A 25,532-nucleotide genomic window follows, 5' to 3' on the forward strand; every position below is an offset into this window, starting at 1 on the left:
GAGACTCTTTCATGGTGCCCTCTGAGATTCCCCTAATAAACTCCCTTAATATCCTCAACTATTTCCCTGAACATTTCCTTTCATTAATTTAAACTTGGCTGTTCCCTGGGGAGGAAAAAACACCTACCTGACAACAATCACATGACAAGGGGGCTTATTCTCATGTATTCCACATATCCACAGGTTGGAAGTGGGATCAGTATCTTCCTTGCTCCCTAACACTGCTTCTAACCATTGCAGCCTGGTGAAAACCACTCCTTCCTTTGAAGCTCATACCATCTAGTTATACCACTTTCTCCATCTCTTCCTTGCTATCTTTTATTTAAATGACCTCTCCTCATTCACGTGGACTTTGCTACTTGCTTTGCTGTCTTCTCCACTGATGGCTCTATTGATAACTTGGAAGGACTTTCAAATACATAGAGATCTTCTTCACTAAAACCTCCTTGCAGTATTTCATCCGTCTTCCTCTTAGCAAATAATCTTACCATGAAACCTGTAATCATGTATCTATATCTTATTGGCCAGGAACAGTAGAAATGGCATCAAGGCTACAAAGAGGTTGGGATAAGTAGTTTTGTAGCTAAATACAATACTACTGTTAGCAAAACTGAAGATCTATTCATAAAGAATAAAAAATACATTTATTTGGTTAGTAATTAGCAGTGGCTGCCACACAGTAGTTCTTAGGAAACACAAAACATTATATAGTTCACATATTCTGATCACTGCTCAGTGCAGTTAGGTGTAAATAAAAAAACAGGTAATTTAAACCAACCCACCCATTTTTCCACTCCTGAAAGAATGCTGGGAGTATCCCTCCGCCTCATGGCAAACACCAATACTTTTGTTTGTGCTCTAAACATCTACACCCCATTCTCAGAAGCTTATATTAAACTTTATTAAGCTGCATACTAAACCTCACCATACTACATTCATCACATTAGAATACAAACATGTTCTAGTTTTTCATATTTTAAACATATTATCTCTTTACTCCAAATCTCTCTCCAGCTACTACCCTTTCTCCTATTATTCAAACTTGTCTACATCCAGTCTTTACTTCCTTGCCCTTTATTGATTCCTAAAGTCAGCCCAATCTAGCAACCATCTTCATTGTACCACTATGTTATTTCCAACTACAATCACAAATGATCTTCACATGGCTGTAAATGTTTACCTTTTTAGACTTCATCTAATTGGATCCCTAAGTAACACTAAAAACAGTTACCTTCACCTTCTTTTTTTTTTTTTTGAGACAGAGTCCTGCTGTGTCACCAGGCGGGAGTGCAGTGGTGAGATCTCATCTCACTGCAACCTTTGCCTCCTGGGTTCAAGTGATTCTTCTGCCTCAGCTCCTGAGTAGCTGGGACTACAGGTGTGTGCCACCACACCCGGCTAATTTTTGTATTTTAGTAGAACCAGGGTTTCACCATGTTGGCTAGGATGGTCTTGATCTCCTGACCTTGTGATCTGCCCGCCTCAGCCTCTCAAAGTGCCAGGATTACAGGCGTGAACCACCATACCTGGCCAACTTCACCTTCCTTTTTGAAACTCGTTTGTCTTGGTTCAGCGAAACTCCACTCTTCTTGTTTTCCTCTTATCTCTCTACTATGGTTCCTTTAAATGTATGTCTTCAGGGTTGGTGGCAGACATTCTCTTTTCATTCTTACTCACCTTCCGAAGCCTGTTATAGTCTCTTTACTGATGTCACTAAAATTTATATCTCTAGCCACCTCAGTTCTAGAATTGCATACCAACCTCTTCATCTGGATGTCTCACCATCCTCTGAGGCTAACATGAATAACTACAACAGCAGCTACTGCCTTCTTTCTTCCACGGTATGCCACTCCTTCCATATTTTGTTAGAACTAATCTGGTCAGTATCTGCAAGACCAAGCAGCAAAATCTCATGCTTTACTTAGCATTTAAAATTGGTAACTTCCCCTCTATCTGAAAACTTTCTGTAGTTCCAATGCTGAAATATTGGGATACTCTTTTTGCTGTTCAAAACACTTGCTTTCAGTGATCTTGGTTCTATCTTCATCTGCCACTTAGGCATAAAAGCTTGGTCAACATTCCTTTTCCATACTTTTTTCTATGTTCCTCTTCAAATGTGTACATCCAACATAAAACATTTAACTCTATATATCTCTGTTTTTCTACAATATGGTGACTGTGTTGACTGTATTTATGTAGTGCTTTAAGAAAAAATCAGTAAGAGCCAGGCATGGTCACTCATGCCTATAATCCTAGCACTTTGGGAGGCAAAGGCAGGAGGACTGCTTGAGCCCAGGAGTTTGAGACCAGCCTGAGCAATGTAGGAAGAGCCTGTATCTACAAAATATATATTTTTAAAATTAGCCAGGCATGGTGGCATGCATTTGTGATCCCAACTACTGAGGAGACTGTGGTGGATCACCTGAGCCCAGGAGGTTGAGGTTGCAATGAGCTGTGACCACACCACTGCATTCTAGCCTGAGAGAAAGAGACTCTGTCTGAAAAATTGAAAAAAAAAAAAAAAAAAAAAGAAAGAAAAAAGAAAAAATCAATTAACACATTTTTCTCGGCCAGGCATGGTGGCTCATGCCTGTAATGCCGACACTTTGGGAGGCCGAGGTGGGTGGATCACCTGAGGTCAGGAGTTTGAGACCAGCCTGGCCAACATGGTGAAACCCCATCTCTATTAAAAATACTAAAATTAGCCAGGCATGGCGGTGGCGCCTGTAATCCCAGCTACTCAGGAGGCTGAGGCAGGAGAATCACTTGAACCCAGGAGGTGGAGGCTGCAGTGAGCTGAGATTGTGCCACTGCACTCCAGCCTGGGCAACAGAGCGAGACTCCATCTCAAAAAACAAACAAACAAACAAAAAACCTTATTTTTCTCACATAGGAACATGTCCAGATACAAGCAGTGCAGGGCTGGTACAACTATTTAAAGATTTCTTTGAGGAACAGGGATCTTTTTCTTCTACTTCATCCCTCGGCTACAGTTGTCATTTTCGTGATCACAAGATAGCTCTTTCAGCAGCTTCAGGAATGGCCAATTCACAGGGACAAAGATGAAGTGCAAAAAGTAGAGGACAAGATAGATAGTTCTGTTCCCAGTGATATGTCTATTTTTGAATCAGCAAGAATGAATGATATGGCTACCCTTAGCTACAAGAAGTCAAAGAAGAATTCTATAACCAGAGACCTTATTGTTCTTGGCTAAGATGGAATTCATTCGTAAGGAAAGATGTGCTCAAATGTTTGGTTGGCTGCTAGCAATAGCAGTCTCACTGGGCCAGAAAACAACTTTCATAAAAACACCAACAAAGCAGTAAAATATAGTCCAGATTCTCTGAACAAAATGGAATTAACCCAGAAACCAACAATAAAAAGATAACTGAAAATATACCTACCTCACATATTAAAAATACGTAATTCTAAACAGCCATGGATCAAAAAAAAGTCATAATTAGTATTTATAGAACAAAATGTTATATTAAAAAAAGAGCCATTTGTAACCTTAAATGGTTATTTTAGGGAACAAAGACTGAGACAAGGAGCTTGGAATCCACCTTAAGACAATGAAAACAGCAATTCCACATTCATAACACTTACAGGGTTTCTCTCTCAGTATGAATTCTCTGGTGTATAATAAGTGAAGAGCTCTGACTGAAGGCTTTTCCACATTGAATACATTCATAGGGTTTCTCTCCAGTGTGAATTCTCACATGCCTCCTAAGGGAAGAGGAAACACTGAAGGCTTTCCTACATTCCTTACATTCATAGGGTTTCTCTCCAGTGTGAGTTCTTATATGCATTCTAAGGGATGAGAGCCCACTGAAAACTTTCCCACAGTCACTGCATTCATAAAGATTCTCTCCGGTATGAATTTTCTTATGAACTTTAAGGTGAGAGCTCGTGTTGAAGGCTTTTCCACACTCACTGCATTCATAGAGTTTTTCTCCAGTGTGTATTCTCTTGTGCACTATAAGGTAAGAGCTTGTGCCAAAGGATTTTCCACACTGGTTACATTCATAAGGTTTCTCTCCAGTGTGAGTTCTCACGTGAGCCTTAAGGGATGTTTTTTGACTGAAAGCTTTTCCACATTGATTACATTCATAGGGTTTCTCTCCAGTGTGAGTTCTTACATGTCTCCTTAAGGTTGAGGAATCACTGAACACTTTACCACATTCTTTACATTCATATTGTTTCTCACCCATGTGACTTTTCTTGTGTAAAGTAAGATTAGAAATCCTTTTGAAGGTTTTTCCACATTGATTACATTCATGTTTCTTATCAGTATGAGTTTGTCCTTGTTTCTTAAGGGATGATTGATGACACAGCATTTCATCTTTATTACCTTCACAGGCATTCTGTGCCATATGCAAATTGTTAGGTACAGAAAACATATTACGTGTGAAGTGCATTCCATGTTTAGAATATGTGTACTCTTTTTGTACTGTTTGATTTCTCTGAAGATGCCACAGAGTTGTATCACATTCATGACTTCCATAGAGCTTCTCACTTATAGAGTTTTTCACATAATTGTTTATGATTGAATTGTGTTTCAAACATCCAATCTCTGAGTAACATTTTTGGCAATGCTTACTGGTGAAAATGCTCTGTGAAAAAATAAGTTTTGATCTAAGTTTAGAGTTTTCCTCCAATTCATGATAGTCATGGAATAGCTCCTGAGATACTGTTTTCTTTGGGGCATATGTCATTTGCCTCCCATGTCCCCCTGGAATCTTATGCTGTTTTCTGATCTTACGGCATTCCCAGTCTTCTCTTAATATGGAGGACCAATTATGCATTTTGAGTTTTATCATTTTCACTGCACTGGATGGTTCCTCCCACAAAATTTTCTGCACAGTTGATTCTTTGGTTTTAGGTTGAATCTTCTGGTCTGGACAGATGGCTTGGGGAATTCCCTTTTTCATATTCCTTATCTCTTCTTGATCCAATGGGGAGATCACAGTAAGCCTGCACAATTGATATTCCACAGAGGTGAGATTTCTATAGTTTTCCAACATCACATCTCTGTACAGACTTCTTTGAGCAGAATCCAGCATCATCCACTCCTCCTGAGTGAACTCCACAGCTACATCTTTGAAACTCATTGGTTCCTGTAACCAGGTTGTCAGAAATACAGCAATCATCCTTTCCTCTTCAGCATTTCTCAGATGGAAACAGGCAGAGTTCTGTTTAGTTAAAGCCCATGTGGAGGATAGGTCCATAACTGCCATTTTATGAGTACATAAGCCTGCACAGTAAAGTAGAGAGATCAGGATGTTTCTGTTCTTGTGTCTCCAATCCAGTCACAGGAGGGATGCATTTCACCTGAAGTCCTCCCTGTAGCCAAAGAAGCAGGTTCAGGTAAAAGAAGAAAGCTGGAAACGGCCCCATTTGGGGAAAGGTGAATACAAAATTGTAGACCCTCCCCATTACCTCTCAGCAAGGTCTAACCAGCTTAAAATCTTTACTGGGATTTGTACTGACATGCAGTATAATAATCCTTACCCACTTTGAGAAATGCCATCCTGATTCTTTGTACTGGCTTCTCCTGCAGACCACTTTGAGCTCTGGGTGAATGGGGCATGAGTTATTTTTAAAAATATAAACTAAAAAGAACCAACCGGTAAAAAATGCATGGCTGTCAAATTAAATTTAATGTACTATTTACTACTTTTTTAACTTTTTGGGACAGAAAAACAAACAAAATTTCCCTGTGAAACACACCTGTTTCATATAAATTTCTTCCATAACTTGTTTACAAGAATAACCTTACACGACTGACAACTTGGCTGCTACCCTACCAAGGAATTTTATTGAAGTTAAAGGTGTATATGTGACTTTGAAACAGATGTTCATTTCAACGAGAACATATGGACACAGGGTGGGGAACACACACTGGGGCCTGTCGGGGGAGGGCAGCAGGGAGAGCATTAGGCAAAAGAGCTAATGCATGCCGGGCTTAATACCTAGGTGACGGGTTGATAGGCGCAGCACATGTTTACTTACATAACAAACCTGCATATCCTGCACATGTACCCTGGAACTTAAAATAAAGAAACAGATGTTCATTTGATTATTACTTCCAGTTTAACCTCCCTCCCCAAAGTCCATATTGTCATCTATGATAATTTATTCTATCTAACACTTGAATGGGGTCAAATGACAAAGGAAGAACCATGAACTGCATTCCCAAGTTTAGGAGTGAGGCACTATTAACATTAGATATTGTACTTTCCTGGATAATTTCTATAATGGATTTAATATAAATAACAAAATAACATACAGTGTAAATACAAAAGATACATGCTTGGGGACTTTAAAGATCATGACAAATCATGAAACAATTTATTATACTAATATTTTTAAAGTTCTCACTTTTTGAAGACGAGGTAGTTAACCGTCAAATGCAAGTCTTTTCTGTGAATACTGTACATCAATAGAACTCAGTTTTAATGGACAAAATTATAGAAGTGACATTTTTATTTAGGCAAAGATCTTTGTCAGGTAGATTCTGTGTCCCTAAACCAGGAGTGTATATAGGTCTGTCACTTTAGGGAAACTCATTTAGAAACTGATTTTGTCTGATTTGTTTATTGCTATATTCCTAGTACCTAGAAGAGTCCTCAGCCCATGGCAGAAACTCAACAATTTGAGTAAACCAAATGAACCTATGATAATTAAGGTTTTGTGCATGGGGGTATTTTTTCCACACCCACACCCTTATTTCAAGAAGGAAAAGGAAATCGTTAGGCTTCTGGGTTGGGTACAGGGGCTAATGCCTGTAATCCCAGCACTTTGGGAGGCCAATGTGGAGGACTGCTACCAGACTGGGCAACATGGTGGGACTCTGGGTCTCTACAAAAAATTTAAATATTAGCCAACCATGGTGGCATGTGCCTGAAGCCCCAGCTACTCAGGAGGCTGAGATGGGAGGATCACTTGAGCCCAGGAGGTTGAGACTGCAGTGAACCATGTTCACACTACCACACTCCAGCCTGGGCAATGGAGTCAAATCCTTTGCTTGAAAAAAACAACAAAAACACACACAAACAACAACAACAAAAAAAGAAAGTTAGGCTTCCTCTTCAAGAAAGAAAATCTGTTTGCCTTGTAGTAAAAGATATTAAGAATTGTATTGCAGGTTTAACCCTTCATTCCTCATAGTTTTATTTCTTTTCTTTTTTTTTTTTTTTTTTTTGAGACAGAGTCTTGCTCTGTCACCCAGGCTGGAGTACAGTGGCGCGATCTCGGCTCACTGCAAGCTCCGCCTCCCGGGTTCACGCTATTCTCCTGCCTCAGCCTCCCGAGTAGCTGGGACTACAGGTGCCTGCCACCATGCCCGGCTAATTTTTTGTATTTTTAGTAGAGACGGGGTTTCACCGTGTTAGCTAGGATGGTTCTTGATCTCCTGACCTCATGATCTGCCTGCCTCGGCCTCCCAAAGTGCTGGGATTACAAGTTTTATTTCTTTTCTAGTTATAGGACTAATTACAAACACTAAACAACTTTACTAAACAATAGGAAAAAATATTTGAATAAATGGCGAGAATCACTAGGTGAATCACCATGGGATTTTGATTAATCTATGTATTTAATAGGGATTTCCTGAAATGTAGCTTTTAAAGTTTTATAGAAAACTAAAGATATAAAAAATCAAGGCAAATACCTTAAAATGCCTTACCCTATTATATTTCAAAATACATTACAAATCTCTAGTTAAGTAAAACAGAACGATATTAGGGCAATAATAGAAAACAAAACAGTATCTTCGGAAACAGATTCTGTGTAGCTAGACATTTAGTACATAACAAAAATGGCACTTTAAATCGGTGGGGGGAAGGATGAACTATTTCATAAATGATATCAAGACAAATGGCTTTCTGTTTGGAAAAAAACATACTCTTCACATTCACAAATTCCAGATGGATTAAAGATGTGCATATGTGTTGAACAGGAATTCCAGAAGAGAAAAAGGGAATAGAAAAGAAGCAATATGAGATATAATGATTGTTTTTACTCCAAGCTGAGAGAAGGATATATAAGTCCTTGATCTGAAAGCCTATATACCATGTGCCATGTAGAATACATTTTAAAAATACACCAGCTACCAGCTACACTGAAGGTAAACTAGAATATCAAGAATAATGTGTAATTTTAAAGTTACCGAAGAAAAAAGGCTAATTATCTACAAGGGAATATCAATTATACTGACTACAGACTTCTCAGTTGCAAAGATAGAGGCCAAAAAGGCAATACAATAATATCTTCAAAGTACTAAAGGAGAACAACAACAACCTAGAATTCAATCGTATGCTAAAGACTGAGAGCAATATAAAAGGCGTCTATATGGGTGTGTGTGTTAACCACCCATGATAGTTCCTGAAGGAACTACTAAAAGGATGTAAGCTGAACTCAGAAGAAAGCAGTGGGGTGTAGGAGTAAAACAAAAGCAAAGAAGGAATTCAGAGGAAACAATGTAAGAAACAGAAAACAACAAACTTCTAAGCAACAATAGCATATTCAAAAGAGCATATGGCAAGGGAAATTGGAATTAAAACAATATGGAGACATAATTTTTCTATGGAAAAACCATACAGACTTCAAATTGTATAAACATTATCTGGACCATGAGTCAAAGAAATCAATTTTAAAGATTCACGAAAAAACAGAAAAATCTGAACACTGCCTATACATTATTTACTTATTTTTTAGAGACAGAGTGTCACTATATTGGCCAGGCTAACCTTGAAATCCTGGCTTAAGTGATCCTCCACCTTAGCCTCTGGCATCCTGAATGGCTGGGACTACAGGCATACCCTCCCCACCCCATCCCTTGGCTTTTGCCTATAAATTTGATATAAAGGAATTATAAATTTTGCAGGTGTGAGAATATCCTACTTAAAAAGGAGTACTTATCATTCAGAGATACATTTTGAAATATTTACAAATAATATATAATGTCCAAGATTTGCTTCAAAATAGAACGATGGGGCCTTTTTCACAAGATGGCGCTGATGGGGAAGAAGGAAACTCCTGCCTCTCCTATGGCTAAAGCCAAAGCAAAGGCTTTGAAGGCCAAAAAGGCAGTGGTGAAAGGCATCCACAGCAACAACAAAAAAGAAGATCCGCATGTCACCCATCTTCTAGCAGCCAAAGACACTGAGGCTCTGGAGGCAGCCCACGTATCTTCAGAAGAGCACCCTCAGGAGAAACAAGATTGACCACCATGCTATCATCAAATTCCTACTGAGTCTGCCATGAAGAGGATAGAAGGTAACACACTTGTGCTCACTGTGGATCTTAAAGCCAACAAGCACCAGGTCAACAAGCCCTCCTCACAGGCTTGTGAAGAAGCTCTATGACACTGATGTGGCCAAGGTCAACACTTTGATCAGGCCTGATGGAGAGAAGAAGGCATATGTTTGACTGGCTCCTGGTTACCATGCTCTGGATGTTGCCAACAAAACTGAATAATCTAAACTGAATCCAGCTGTCTAATCCTAAATATGTACATCTTCTCATCAGGAAAAAACAAAATAGGATGATTGGTACACTATACTATTATATTTGTGTATGTGTTTGAAAATTTCATAATTTGAAAAATAATCAGAGAGATATTTCCTCTATGAAATAAGAATACAACTCTATGGATTTTTTTTTAATTTCCCAGGAAATTAAAAATTATAATTTAAAAACTCCCCCAAAAGGTACAAGGGTTAAAAGATAAACTTAAGGCTGGGCACAGTGGCTCATGCCTGAAATCCCAGTACTTTGGGAGGCTGAGGTGGGTGGATCACGAGGTCAGGAGATCGAGACCATCCTGGCTACAGTGAAACCCTGTCTCTACTAAAAATATAAAAAATTAGCTGGGTGTGGTGGTGGGTGCCTGTAGTCCCAGCTACACGGGAGTGTGAGGCAGGAGAATGGCGTGAACCTGGAAGGCGGAGCTTGCAGTGAGCCAAGATCGTGCCACTGCACTCCAGCTCGGGCAACAAAGCGAGACTCCGTCTCAAAAAAAAAAAAAAAAAAAAAAAAGATACACTAAAGGAACTTTTCTAGAAAGCTGATCTTGGCTGAACACAGTGGCTCACACCTGTAATCCAGCACTTTGGGAGCCCAGGTGGGCGAATCACTTGAGGTCAGAAGTCCAAGACCAGCCTGGCCAACATAGTGAAACTCCGTCTCAACTAAAAATACAAAAAAAAAAAAAAAAAAGCTAGATGTGTTGGTGCACACCTGTAATCCCAGCTACTCAGGAGGCTGAAGCAGGAGAATTGCTTGAACCCAAGAGGTGGAGGCTGCAGTGAGCCGAGATGTGCCACTGCACTCCAGCCTGGGCATCACAGTGAGACTCTGTTTCAATAAATGAATAAATAAAGCTGATCTAAAAGAAAAAGTAAGAATAAGTAAAAAAAGACAACTATATGAGCAATTTAAAAGTCCAACCCCAGATTACTTAGAGTTCCAGAAAGAAAAAACGGGAAGAAACAAACAAACACAGGAAAACTTTTTTTGTTTTTTTTTTTTGAGATGGAGTCGCCCAAGCTGGAGTGCAGTGGCGCAATCTCCACTCACTGAAACCTCTGCCTCCTGGGTTTAAGCAATTCTCTGCCTCAGCCTCCCAAGTAGCTGGGATTACAGGTGCCGGCCACCACACCCGGCTAATTTTTGTATTTTTAGTAGTAGAGACGGGGTTTCACCATCTTGGCCAGCCTGGTCTTGAACTCCTGACCTCATGATCCCCCCACCCCCCCACCCCGGGCCTCCCAAAATGCTGGGATTACAGGCGTGAACCACGGTGCCCGGCCAGAAACTAAGTCTTATTCCTTATAAAAACACAGTATCTAAGAATTGATCCATCAAAGCAAGTAATTTCTTTAAATAATTAGAACACACATCATCATGAAATTTTTGAATACCAAAGAGCTTCAAGAGATGATAAACAGATTACACATAAAGGAACATTAGCAGGTATCAAACAGGACTTCTCAACAGTAACAGTAACACTGCTCCATTTCCCATCTAGCTGGGCATGGCAGTGTGCGCCTGTGATCCCAGCTATTCTAGAGGCTGAGGCAGGAGAATGGCTTGAACCCGGGATGTGGAAGTTGCAGTGAGCTGAGATCCTGCCATTGCATTCCCGCTTGGGCGACAGAGAGAGACTCTTTCTCAAAAACAAACAAACAAACAAAAACAAAAATTAGCCGGATTAGCCGGGCGTGGTGGGGCCTCAGGCAGGAGAATCCCTTGCGTCAGGGTGGCGGAGGCTACAGTGAGCCGAGATCGCGCCACTGCACTCCAGCCTGGAGACAGAGTGAAACTGTCTCGAAAAAAAAAAAAGTATAAAAACAGAGACAAAATAAAAGAAAAATTTAAAAATTAAGAGCAAAACTTACTGTAATAGGACCCTCCTCCCCCAAAAAGACCAAAACAAAACAACAACAAAAAAGCAAAACCAAATCTACATTTTTGAAGACTAATGTACATATATACCTTATAGGAGTAATCAAGAAAAAAAGGCCTAGATAATTAGGTTCAAAAAAGAAAAAAATAACAATTACAGCAGTTATTTCAAAATATTAAAAAGTGGTGATTTTAAAAATCACCATAGAAATTACTTACAGTGATAAAATAGCATGGGCAATTTTATGCCAATAAATTTGAAAAATTAGATTAAAAACAATTATCTAGGAAAAGGTATCTAAAACAGAACGCGAACTAAAAAACCTAATCAATGAGACTTTTAAAAAACTGAGTCAGGGCCGGGTGCAGTGGCTCACGCTTGTAAACCCAGCGCTTTGGGAGGCCGAGGCGGGCGGATCACCTGAGGTCGGGAGTTCCAGACCAGCCTGACCAACATAGAGAAACCCCGTCTCCACTAAAAATACAGAATCAGCTGGGCATGATGGCTCATGTCTGTAATCCCGGCAACTCAGAAGGCTGAGGCAGAAGAATCACTTGAACCCGGGAGGCGGAGGTTGCGGTGAGCCAAGATCGCGCCACTGCACTCCAGCCTGGGCAACAAAGAGCGAAACTGTCTCAAAAAAAAAAAAAACTGAGTCAGAAGTTAAATGCGTACTACATATTTTAAGACCAAATTGTACCAAACTTTTGCAGGCGGTGCGGGAGGCGGTGGGGGGTGGTGACCTGTTTTACAGAATAGGAGAGACTGTGCTGTCCAAATTATTCATGAAGCTTGTAAAATCTTGTTAGTATAACAGGCATGGATAGTACACAAAAAGATTAAAATGCAGTCTTGTGGGCATAGGTGAAGTCAGAGAAACAGCCAATTGAATACACCACAGTATTAAGGAAATAAAACCACATCGCATTCAACCGCAGTATAAGGCTATAGGTGAAAAAAATGATGGCTGTGATTCAACCCATTACTAGATTTAGAGATTCAAGAGAGGCTGCTGGACAGTGAGGCGTACACCCTCAGCCCTCCCGTGTTGCTTAGAGAAGGAGGCAAACGCGCGTCCCCGGCCCCCGGCGCTCCCTGCGTGGCACCCGCAGGCAGCCCGGGACCCCTCCGCCCCGCGCGCCCCTGGTCTCCACTCGCTCCCCGCGCTGCACTCGCACCCAGTAAGGAGCCCCTCCTCCCTCAAGGGCCTCTACCACCGCCGCCTCTCGGGCAGGCTCCCCGCTGCTCAGACTCCCGTGAGGCGATCCTTGCACGCAGGAGAACTCAGCGGGCGAGGCTGAGCCCACGAGGGACTCGTCCCGGGTGAACGAGCCACAGCCCCGCATGCTCACCCGTCCTCAGTGCTTGCCTCCAGGAGTCCGCGGTCCCGCCTCAGAGGGACGCGAGGCCGAACTACGTTTCCCAGGAGTTCGTGCGCCGCCCCGCGGAGGATCCTGGTCTGTGCGTCACGAACGCGCTCTCGGCGGAAGGCCCGCAGTGTCCGGCACAGAGTAGCGGCTGGGGCGCCGGCGAGGAATCGCCGGCTCTAGGGTCCCAGGGCGCGCAGCTGACGGACTGGGGGCGGGGCGCGGCCTGAACGCCAGGCTGGGGCGCGTGCGTAACGGTGTGTGTTTAGGGTGCGTGTGCGTGCGTGCGCGGCAGGGGCGGGCGTAGGACCAATGGGGGCGGGGTGGTCGGGGGCGCGTGCGCGTGCGTGACGTCAGGCCACGGGGAGGTGGCGCCGCCGTGCCGGGCCGGCCTCAGACTCACCTCTGAGGCCGCTCTTCGCGCTACGCTGGTGAATGGAGTCGCATTCTCTGTTTTGCCGTTGCTGCTGCCTTTGTGACGGGATCGCTTTCTCCCATCGAACCTTCTAGTGGCTTATTGCAGGTATATACGAAAGTGCTGAATTTTGTGTTTGCATCGTAATCAGACGCGTGTTGAGCCCTTTAGTAATGTAGCAGTGTATTAGCTTCGTATTTCTAGGTAGACGGTAATTTCGTCAATGAAAAAATTTAACAGTGATCGTCACCCCTTGCCTCAGTCATTCTCTTTCCCTCGCGCGGCCCCGGCGTTCACGGCGGACGTTCTTGTTCTGTGGAGAATAACGGCTGCACCTGGAGATTGACGCAGAGTGGGCGGGGGTGGTGATAAGTTTGAAGAGGATATTTTCAGTAATACAAAATAAGGTTTCTTCTAGTCTAACTTCCATTTTTCCCCCTAGCTGGGATAGATGTTTAAAATTTTGCGTATGGCCTTTCTAGTATTTGTTGAAGTAGTGACGCTAATTTGTGTGTGGTCTTTTAAAAACAAATCCTGCATCTCTAGCTCCTAGCTTCCTCATCTTTGTTTTGTTTTTTAATCAAATAGATTAACTGGAGGCGTGTTTGTGTGTTTAATCTACTTTTTTTATTTTAAGAGACAGATCATAAGTTTAATTATATTTTTATTTTCCCTTGACACTAGATTTGTTAATTAAAATTATATATACACCATCTAGCACATAATATAGTGTCAAAGATAAGGTAAACATCAAGATTTGGTACGTAGATCCCACCCAAAGTGTATGCAGAAGGTGAACAGTTTCAATTCTAGCTATACATTAATTGCAGAAAGATACTGTTAATTAAAAAAAAAAAAGTAAAAGGGAAGGCAGGATGTCACCCAGAATGCCAGCCAACAAGTGTTATTAGGTTAGAGATGACTGCAGTTAGGTCTCCGAGAACTGGATAGCACAAATCTTCCCTACCCCTTTGAAAAAATCACCTCCGCACTAACTTTTCTCTTGTGACGTAGCTAATCTCTTCTGTTTTATTAAAATTGTCTCCCATCTTCCAAAGCCTCCTGAATGGTAAGTTGCACACGCTCCTGTCTCTTTTTGAAAGTTACATTTGTTTTTTGATTACTTCTCTCAGCATGCATTTCTTTAGCTCTTAGCATATGCCAGTCACAAGGGCAGAGATTTGAGATACACATCATAAATTAAATGAGAATTTGTGCTTATCAGTATTTTATATAAGCACTGTTTGGAAATTCTACTTCGGACAATATTTAAGTAGATATGAGGCTTACCTTCTAGAAAAGAGTTTACAAAATTATCCTTATTAATTAAGTAATTAAGTCCCCAAAATGAGAAGAGATTCAATTACTATCAATAATTTGTAGTAAAGTGACTGAAAAGGAAATATATAAGCTAATTGATTGCCGTCCTCAAAAAGTTAGCACATACTTTTGTTTTTAAAAAGTCTTCACAATAGGAAGAAAATAATTTTAGCTAGAAATATATGTGAACTATATGAGAAAAACTTCAAAACCTTACTAGGCAATGTAGAAGAATAAAGGATGAGTAAGAATAAAAACAGTTCTGTTTATAGATTATATTCAATTGTCAAGAAAATCTGAGAATTTTTTTTTTTTTTTTTTGAGATGGAGTTTTGCTCTTGTTGCCCAGGCTAGAGTGCAATGGCGCGATCTTGGCTCACTGCAACCTCTGCCTCCTGGGTTCAAGCAGTTCTCCTGCCTCAACCTCCCTAGTAGCTGGGATTACAGGTGCCTGCACCATGCCCAGCTAATTAACATATGCCAGTCACAAGGGCAGAGATTTGAGATACACATCTTAAATTAACAAGAGCAACAAGAGCGAAACTCCATCTCAAAAAAAAAGTATTTTAGGGAAAAAGAAATTTCTTATTGTTAATATCCCTGTTGTGCCTACAAGAGACTCTTTTACTTTCATCAGTAGTACTCTTTCTAGCCTGTCTCATGTCAGCCAGGGCTTTTAATTCTTCTGGCTATGAAGCAAGGTTGGGACTAGGTATGATATAGGCCACCTTTGTCTGTATATGTGCCTCTTTGACTCATAATGAACATCCATGAGCATTATTTTTTCCTCTTTCCACACAATATCTCCTTGCTGCCTGATCCTAACATTTCCTGTTCAATATTTTATTATGAAAAATTTTGAGCATACAGCTAACTTAAAAGAAGTTTCCAGTGAATACTTATAAACCTTCCCATCTAGACTCTACCATTAGTGTTTTACTGTACCTAATTTTAACACATACCCATCTGTCCCTCTTTTTATCCATCAGTTCATTGTATTTTTTTATTTTTTTCTAAGTAAATTGACATGGGTACATATTCCCTAAAAATTTCAGAATGCATGTGTATTATTGACTAGAATTCTGTATTTGCTTAGATTTTTCTTTAGATGTAAAATTTACATAACATGAAAAGTGCAAATCTTAAGTGTACATTTGCTGAGTTTTGACAGATGCAGGATCTTTGCCTTTTGTATCTTTAAATATATCTTTGCCATGTCTATTGTTTACCAAGTTTTAACTTTGCGGTTGCTGGGTCCTTTTTGCTGATCATACCTTGCCCTTTGCTGAAGCAAATACTGGTAAACCTATTCAGAACTTGAAGAGACCCTGTTCTCTTTATTAATGAACATGTACTCCATGTCCCCAAGTGAAATGCGGTTCCTGACGAGGTTGTGCCTGTCATTGTGAGAGCTGGTTAAGTATAGTCAGATGTCAGAGTGAATGAATATGAAGTGCTAAGCACTTTGCTAGCCTCTTCCCAGGATTTAGAATGAGACTGTCCTAATTCTCAAGTAGTTCACTGTCTCATAAGGGAGACAGACAAATTTTGGTAAGGCAGTGTTGAAGTGCTGGAATAGGGCATGGGCAGAGTCCTTCGTGTTTACTGATGATAGAACCGCTGATTCTGTCTGAGATAGTGGGAAGGCCTCACAGCATAGATGGCATTAAAGTGATCCTTAGAGAATATGGGACAAGTGTAGTGGGCATTAAGTTGAAAAGGGTCTAGAACGTTGTTGTGAAACTTGTACGCTAAGTGTTTGATTGGAGCTGTGCTTTGGAACTGCTTGTGCCTCAAATAGTAACTTTCATAGCCTTCCTACTGATACTTGAAGCTTCTTTTCAGCGCATCTCTGCCCTTGTGGCAGGCAAAATAATGGCTCCCCAGAGATATCTCCAGCACCTGGGAATATTTTACCTTATATTGCAAAATAGAATTTGCAGATGTGATTCAATGAAGGACTTCAAGATGGGGAGAGATTACCCTGGATTATTTTGATGGGCTTAGTGTAAAACAGGGGTCCTTAAAAGTAAAAGAGCTGGGTGGCTGGGCACGGTGGCTCACGCCTGTAATCCCAGCACTTTGGGAGGCCAAGGTCGGGAGATCACCTGAGGTCAGGAGTTCGAGACCAGCCTGGCCGACATGGTGAAACCCTGTCGCTACTAAAAATACAAAAAAAAAAATAGCTGGGTGTGGTGGCCTGCGCCTGTAATCCCAGCTACATGGGAGGCTGAGGCAGGAGAATCACTTGAACCCGAGAGGCAGAGGTTGCAATGAGCCGAGATTGCGCCACTGCACTCCAGCCTGGGCAACAGAGCAAAACTCCATCTCAAAAAAAAAAAAAAAAAAAAAGTAAAAAGGGGATAAGAAGGTGAGCAATCAGGGAAATATAACCATGAAAGAAAGGCACAGAGAAATGTATCATTGCTGGCTTTGCAGGTGGAGGAAGGGTCAGGAGCCAAGGAGTATAGATGGTCCTAGACACTGGACGGGGCAAGGAAATAGATTCTTCTCTAGAGCCTCCACAAGGAACGCAGCTCTGCCAACACCTTAATTTTAGCCCTCCGAGACTTGTATCAGACTTCTGACCTCCAGAACTGTTATATAATAAATGTGTGTTGTTGAAAACCACAAAGTTTTGATAATTGGCAGCAATGGAAAACTAATACAGCACTCTGTCCTTAAGAGTTTACCAAAGCAAAAATGGTCTCCCTTTCTCTTCTCTGGCACTATATTTTGACTTTGCCTCAGAAGAAAAATGGAGTGATTATAAATATTTTTTGTGACCACATCTGGTAGAAAATATAGACTTTATTGTAACATTCACGTTCACAAACTGAATTATAGTCTTTGTCTCCTAGGAGATATTACCATTTGGAGGTGGGAAGAAAAATCTCCTCTTTGCAAATGTAAAGCTCACATTGTGGAATGGCTGTTGCTGTGCTTTCTAACTCCTAATATCGGACCTTTTCGCATTGTTGTTCCAGTTTCTCGTTCCCCAGGAAGTTTTGCACGTTTCCCCAGCCACATTTCCTTTCTCCATTCTCTTCATGTCTGTGGTACTGGGCTTTTAACATCCTTCCATGGTTACAATCTGCTTGCGGGAGGGAAATTATTCTCATAGTTGCGTTCCTAACATCTTAAAAAGAGCTTCTCCGGTAGGGGACGCTCAGTCACTCTGGTAGCTACCTGAATGCCTTTTGATCTTAGTGTGCGCATATAGAATTGTCTTTTGCCTTTCACGGGTCTGCCTTGTCTTACTGGGAAGATTATTGGATCTCAGAGCATCCGGACTACCTCTCACCTTTTGTTCTTACACAGCAGTGACCAAATAGTAAGTTGGGCTCCAAACTCTGCACTGTGAGCTGGGGAAAGGGCACTCAATGCTCCCTGAATACCAAGATCCATTATGCTGCTGCAGCCAAAACAGGAAATAAATAATGCTGGACATCGTCAGGAGAGGATTTGAAACAGCTTTCCTCTGTGGCATTGCAGTGTTCCAGGACTTAATTATATGAACTGAGCCTACCTTGCCTTCTCATCTCTGGAGGCTCTTCACTTCGTTCTGCTCATGTCATCACTCCTGTGTGCCTCACACCCAAACAGTACAGACTCTGCAAACTTCGGTATCCCTCTTTCTGACTCTTACCCCTTGTTCTTCTGGCTCTTTTATGTCCTTATTCTCACGACTCTTCTTGGAGGTTCTCCTCAAATCTGTCAGCTCCTTCCTTGACTCATGTCTATACCAAAACTAGATCCTGTTGTTGATTGCACACATGTCTCACATAGGGCATTCTTACTTCCCTTGCTCTGCATTACCTGCACACATAGAAATCCCAGCCTAGAACCACTGCACAGTGTGCCTTTTCTTCTGTCCAGGCAGCGAGTGCTGCTTGAGGAAATCACAGCTAAGCAGACAAGTATGACAGACATACTCTCCGTAACCTCAGTTTATCTTTTGTCAGCAGCTTTTGCTAGTTTGTCACTGCATGGCCCAAACCTTTATCACCGTCCTCAATGATCATGGCCACCTGTTGTTCCTCCCATTGTTAGCATATAGCCTTGATTTCTTTTTTGACTCACATTTTTATTGAACTGCCTGCTAATTGTCAACATCCCACCTATCCTGACTTCCAAGAGGTAAGAGAAAATGAAGCATCCTTCTTCCTTTACAAGCCTGATGCCTTCATCAGAGATTTGACCCCATCCTTTCCCCCTTCTCTTTCCTCTAGTTCCAACTCCCTTGTCTATTAATTGCTTCCTCTGTTTTTAGTCTCCACTCTGACCCCACCACCTCTTCTACCTACCCTTTCTCTTCCTTCTCCACTTCCAAACTTTTCATTCCTATTGTGGAATTTGTCTGCTGTTTCCACTAGTGTATTGAAACTGATCTCCTCCAATTATTAGTGAAGGCTTATCTAACCAATCCAATACCTTTCAATCCTTAGCTTATGTAACTCTATTTTGATCTACCCATCCTTGACATTTTACATATCTTAGATCTCTCTGTCTGGTGGTTCTCTGCCTCCTTTTTGGGCTTCTCTTTCATTTGCTTCCTAAATGTTGATTTTTCTCTATAATCCAGGTCCTACCGTTTATTTTACTCTTCAAGTTCTCTTTGGTTGGTTTTATGCCATGGTTTCATCTGATAATACCATTATGTGGCACTATTGAATATTACTGTTTCTTAGTAAGCTTTATATGAAATATGTCACAGGGTTGTTGATAGGAACATATGATCCCCCTTAGACTCCTTTATTCATGTGTTTACTTCACCTATATCTTATAGGAGAATATAGTTACCCTTAAATATGCGCCAAAAGACCATCCTCCTCCCGAAAAGCTTGTCCTGTTTGAGTATATAGCCAGGCAGCTTGAATGGATTCAGATAGAAAACAAATATGGAAGGCAGATGATGTACATCTGGATAACCCTCACATTTAAATACAGCCTCCTAGATGCCACTTCCCTGTGGCTTACTCACTGTGTTCCTGTGGCCTACTCACTATGTTCAAAACCAATCACATCATTTCTCTAGTACCTAACCCTTCTGATACTGTTCTCCATTTAGTCACACAGAAACCTGAGAGTCATGTGAATCCGCTAGCCCTTTCTCACACCCACATTCAGTCAAATTCCAGGACATACTGACCCTACCCAAATCTACCTGTTCTCCATTTCTACCATCATGGCCCTAATTTGTGTTCCCAAATCTTCTGGATTAAAGTATTAGCCTACTACCTGTTTTTTTTTTTTTTTGCTACCATTATATCTTCCTCTAGTCCATTACACAGCTACCCCTAGAAGAGCACTTTGAAGACACTAATATTGTTTCCTGGCTTACAACATTTAGGACAGAGTCCACATTTCTGAGAATGGCATTCTTGACTGGCTGTGACCTAGATCTGGCTTTGCACACCTCTGGCCCTGTTTCTTTTTGTTCTCTGGCCTAAACTATATGCACTAGAAGTATTGAACTTCTTCCCCTTACACATAATCTTCTTAGGCACTGCCTTTGCTCATGATGTTCCCCAACCTCCCTTACCTACCAAACCAGCTCTGACACTGAGCCCATTCCTCCCTGAAACCATTAGGCTGTGTTAGAAACCACCTTCTATGCTCCCATGAGCCCTTGTCCATTGCTGTTATTATAGCATTAGTCAAACTCTACTGTAAATGTGTGTTTTTAGTTTCTTCAACTAGCCTCAGCTGCTTGAGGTAAGGGATAAATACCTTGTTCACATTTCTATCCTTAGGGCCTGGTACAGAGCTAGAAACGTAAGTGTTCGGTAAAGATTTATTAAAATGGCAGAAGTTCCAAATCTATAACACTAAGATAGTTATTAACTTACCAGGTGTTCCTTAAAATAAACAAAACTTCTTCCAGTATCCCTGCTCTGAGAATGACTGATACTTTAGAGAAGTCAGTTTTGGCCAGTCACATAAAAGGATCCTTTGTGATGGATCTGAATACCTCAAGAATGGTAGAAACCTAGAATTAAATAAATAATGGTTTACATTTGTGTTTCTCAACCTTGGTTATGCATTCATTTGTACCAAGTGGAGCTCTTAAAAAAAAAAAAATCCTTAACCCCATCTCAGATAATTAAATCAGAATCTCTTGGTAGGGGACCCAGGTATCAATAAATGCCAGACATACTTAGCAATTCCAGTGTGCAGCTAGAGTTTAAAACCACTGGGTTAGATAAAGGTTTGAGTGAGTTATCTAGAAGTAGTTGCTAAGGGAGATTAGAATTGAGTGAGACCTAACCCAAGCTATTTATAATTATGGTAGTTATTAGAATGGACCTTATGTGTCTGTCTAAACCAGAAGCCTTACTATAGTTTTTTTTTTAAATGAGATCCTATTGAAAATTTATTAGTGACCAGAAATTTTGAGACCCTGTCAAAAAAAAAAAAAAAAATTAGCCGGGTACAGTGGCTCTTACCTGTAGTTCTAGCTGCTTGGGAGGATCACTTGAGCCCAGGAGTTTGAGGCCATAGTAACCTCCCTAGGATGCCAGTACTATTTCCAGATATGTCATTTGATTAACAGTATCTTATTATATTGACTTGTAACTGACTTCTTTTTTTTTTTTTTTTTTTTTTTTTGAGACGGAGTCTCGCTCTGTCGCCCAGGCTGGAGTGCAGTGGCGCAATCTCGGCTCACTGCAAGCTCCGCCTCCTGGGTTCACGCCATTCTCCTGCCTCAGCCTCTCTGAGTAGCTGGGAGTACAGGCGCTTGCCACCATGCCCGGCTAATTTTTTGTATTTTTAGTAGAGACGGGGTTTCACCGTGGTCTCGATCTCCTGACCTCGTGATCCGCCCACCTCAGCCTCCCAAAGTGCTGGGATTACAAGCGTGAGCCACCGCGCCTGGCCGTAACTGACTTCTTTGTGACTCCACACATATGTCTTAATCCTGCCCTGTGCCACAACTCAGAATAAATATTCCGAGGATAGGATGTGCAAATGTGTAAAAACTATTTTCTTGCTTCCTGTAAGTAATTTTTTTTGGGCTGAATGTTTCCAGTTACTTCAGCCTTTGCTTATCTTGAAAAGCTCTATGAGGGAAGGACCCATGTCTGAGTGGCTACTACTCTATTCTCAGCCCCTAGAATAGTACTTGGCATATTGTAAGTATTCAGTTAATGTCTGGTGTAAAAAGGGATGAATAAAGGAACCATCTGGGTTCATTCACCTCTTTATCCTGCTAACTATGGCATTCTGACTCCTTAAAAGGAAGCTTGTACTCCTGTGATAACATCCATACAAAGTACATATAGCATCCACTTGTATATCTTAATTTCCTCAAATAGTATGTCATTGCCTTTATTGTCAGCTGAAATTTGTAACTGATCCTTACTTATATTGCTGGTGAAAGGATTAAAAACAGGGTAAGGACAGAGACCTGTACCTGATGTCAGAGACTTCTCTCCATAAGGACATGACCCTTTGGTCAGCTAATTGTGGATCTCTCTTGCTGTACTTTAATTCAGTCATTGTTGCTGCTTCTTTTGGTGGCTGTGGGAGCAAAGAGTAAGAAACACTAAAACTTCCTGGAGAAATTAGGTAATGACATAAGAAGGGATAATGTTTGATCTTGCAACATGGGTAAGGTTTTACCAAGAGACAAGAAAAGGAAGAACATATCTGGCATAGGAATAGCATAGATAAAGATGTTCAGGCAACTCAAGTGGTTCAGCATGGTTATAGGGAAATGTGTTACTTTGATAAAACATTTAGGGCTTAGGGAGGTAGAAAAGCCACAATCACAGAGGATCCTAAATCTATGCCAAAGACTTTGTCCGTTTTTCTATACGTACTTGGAGATCAAAAGGGAATTTTAAACAGGGAGTGAAACTTTTGTGTTTTACAGAGATGATGTTGCTGCAAACACTCATTGGAGTGAGAGAGACCAAAGGCAAAGAAGTCAAGTAGGAGGTCTCTAGGTCAAGAATTATGAGGGCCTGAATCAGGGTCACGGCAGTAGGAGTTGGTGGAAGACATTTAAGAGAGGGAATTTACAGGTTGTTGTGACTGATTGGATGTTAAAAAGAAACTCTAGAAAGACACTTGCTGGTTGGGCGCAGTGGCTTACATCTGTACTTTGAGCACTTTGAGAGGCCCAGCACTTTAGGAGGCCAAGGCATGAGGACTGCTTGAGGCTAGGAGTTCTAGACTAGCCTGGGCAACATAATGAGACCCCTATCTCTGCAAAAAAATTTTTTTTAATTAGCCAGGCTGGGCATGGTGGCTCACACCTGTAATCCCAGCACTTTGGATTGCTTGAGCCCAAGACTTTGAAACCAGCCTGGGCAACATAGTGAGACCCTGTCTCTACAAAAATTTAAAGATTAACTGGGCGTGATGGCATGTGCCTGTGGTCCCAGATACTCAGGAGGCTGAGGCGGGAGGATCACTTGAGCCCAGGAGGTCAAGACTGCAGTGAGCTGTGCTTGTGCCACTGTACTCCAGCCTGGATGATGGAGTAAAACCCTGTCTCAAAAAAAAAAAAACCAGGTGCAGTGGCTCACACCTGTAGTTCTATCTACTTGGGAGGCTGAGGAGGGAGGATCACTTGAGCCCAAGAGTTTGAGGCTATGGTAAGCTATGATCGTGCCACCACACTCTGGCCTAGGTGACAAGAATGAGGCCTCGACTTTGAAAAAAAGAAAAGAAAGACACTTGTGTTACTGGGTCACTAGACGTCTTTTTTTTTTTTTTTTTAATCTTACCATCTGTCAGGCACCATTCTATGTTTTACAAATACTAACTCATTTAATTCCCACAATAACCGTATGAGGTCAATACTATTTTATCCCTCTTGGTCTTGAAAACCACTGTTTAATGTATTTTGTCTGTTTTGTTGTTGTTGGGGCAAGAGGTTAATTCTGTTGTCTCGTATTCCATTTTGGCTGGAAGCAGAAGTTTATAAACATTGCATTTTAAATTTGTTTTAAATTTAGATTTTTTTAATTTCTATTTTTTGAATACTAAATTTGACTATTTCCTATATGTTTACATTTGCATTTCTTTTGTACTTTGTTCCTGTATATTGTTTGCTGTGTCTTCTGAAGATTTAAGGGTTTCGTTTTCAATTTTATGCACGATCACATAAGTAAAAGCAATATGGCTTCTGTAAGAGAGCATCTTACAGCAGGAGAATTCTGGAGATCTGCAAAGGTTCTCCCGCAAGTATTCAGCAGAGCACAGATCAGTACATACATGTGAGGAAACTACTTGAGCCAGGGAAAGAGTCCTCTAAAGGATTATTGGGAACAGTATCTGTTGTTCACATAGGGCTGAGAAGAGTGTCTATTCCCACCAGCCAGACTGGAAAACTCTTCCAATTCCTGGAGCATTGGATAGGTCGTGTCTACCCGATCAGTCTCTATCAAGAAGGTCTTGCTTCACTAATGGGGGATAATTAGCCCCATACTAGGCACTGCTAAATCTATCTAGCAAACTGTAAAAGAAAGACCCAAAAGGATCAAACTGTTTCCAAGTAACCTAACTGCATCCTAAAACAAAGCTTAAGGAAATTTATAGTAATATAAAAATGCCCAGCATCCAATACAATAACATTCACAGTATCTGACATCCAATCAAATTCACTAAGCATGCAAAGAGATGAAAACATGGCCCGTAGTGAGGACGGTAATAATGATTTGAAACTCATCCAAACTTAACATAGATATTACTATTAGCAGAGGAGGATAGTAAAACAGTTATAACTGTATTTCGTATAGCTAAGAAGGTAAGTACAGCAATAGAAAGTATTAAAAAAAATTGAGATTCTAGGGAGAAAACCTATATTGTCTGAAATGAAAATAAACCAGGTTAACAGCAGATTAGATTTCCAGAAGAAAAGTTGGGTGAACTTGAAGGCATAGCAGTAAAACTATCCAAAATGAAATGCAGAGAGAAAAAAAGAAACCAGAAAAAAAATGAAAAGAACTTGAGTAAGCTGTGGATAGATAGCATCAGGTAGCCTATCATATGAGTAATTGGAGTCCCTGAAGAAGAGAGTAAAGGAGAGATGGAGAAATATATGAAGAAATAATGGCTGGAAATGTCAAAACTTAATGAAACTATAAACTCGCAAATTCAAGAAGCTCAAGGAACTCTAAACACCAGAAACATGAAAAGTATACCAAGGAAAATAATAATCAGATTACTCAAATCAATAAAAGGGAAAATCTGAAAAGCAGCCAGAAGGAAAATACATGCTATATACAGAGGAATAAGGGATTACATTGTATTTCTTACCAGAAATAAGACATCTAAGAAGAGTGGAATTATATCTACAAAGTACTGAAAGAAAAAAATAACTGTCTACCTATTAAATAGAATTACACATTCAGGAAAAAACATCTTTCAACAACAAAGGTAACTCAACTTATAGCATGGGAGAAACAGGCCAGGTGCTGTGGCTCATGCCTGTAATCCTAGCACTGGGAGGCCGAGGCGGGCAGATCACCTGAGGTCAGGAGTTCAAGACCAGCCTGGCCAACATGGTGAAACCCCGTCTCTACTAAAAAATACAAAAAATTAGCTTTGCATGCCTGTAGTCCCTGCTACAGGCTGAGGCACAAGAATTGCTTGAACCCGGGAGGTGGAGGTTGCAGTGAACCGAGATCGTGCCACCGCACTCCAACCTGGGTGACAGAGTGAGACTCCGTCTCCAAAAAAAAGAAAAAAAAAAAAAGAGTTGGAGAAACTATTTGCAAATCATGTATCTGGTAAGGGTTTAATATTTAGAATATACAAAGAACTCCTACAACTCAACAATACACACAACCCAATTGTAAACGTGGGCAAAGGAGTTGACATTTCTGTAAACAAGATATACAAATCGCTAGTAAGTACATGAAAATATGCTCAACATCATCAGTCATTAGGGAAATGTAAAAACTACAATGAGATGTCACTTCATCCTAACTAGGATGGCTGTAATTTTAAAAAAATAGAATAACAAGTATTTGGCAAGGATGTAGAGAAATTAGAATATGCATAT

At 40.9% G+C, this 25,532-nt stretch overlaps 2 protein-coding genes across 2 annotated transcripts in view; one reads left to right on the forward strand and one right to left on the reverse strand.

Annotated features, from left to right (window-relative positions):
* Window positions 1-2,814: 2,814 nt before the first annotated feature.
* Window positions 2,815-13,009, reverse strand: ZNF891 (zinc finger protein 891). The gene is made up of 2 exons (XM_003281803.4): window positions 12,763-13,009; window positions 2,815-5,343 (listed from the first exon to the last, which is right to left on the reverse strand). The coding sequence occupies exon 2, from the start codon at window positions 5,235-5,237 to the stop codon at window positions 3,603-3,605; it is 1,635 nt and encodes a 544-aa protein (XP_003281851.3). The 5' UTR covers window positions 5,238-5,343; window positions 12,763-13,009; the 3' UTR covers window positions 2,815-3,602.
* A 128-nt stretch (window positions 13,010-13,137) lies between these two features.
* The window catches only part of ZNF10 (zinc finger protein 10), a 29,190-nt gene continuing 16,795 nt past the window's right edge, over window positions 13,138-25,532 (forward strand). The window contains exon 1 of the mRNA XM_003281808.3: window positions 13,138-13,300. The gene's annotated coding sequence lies outside the window, so the exon portion shown is untranslated. The remainder of the gene's footprint in view (window positions 13,301-25,532) is intronic.

This window comes from Nomascus leucogenys, chromosome 10, assembly GCF_006542625.1.
Source record: "Nomascus leucogenys isolate Asia chromosome 10, Asia_NLE_v1, whole genome shotgun sequence".
Classification (NCBI taxonomy): Eukaryota; Metazoa; Chordata; class Mammalia; order Primates; family Hylobatidae; genus Nomascus; species Nomascus leucogenys.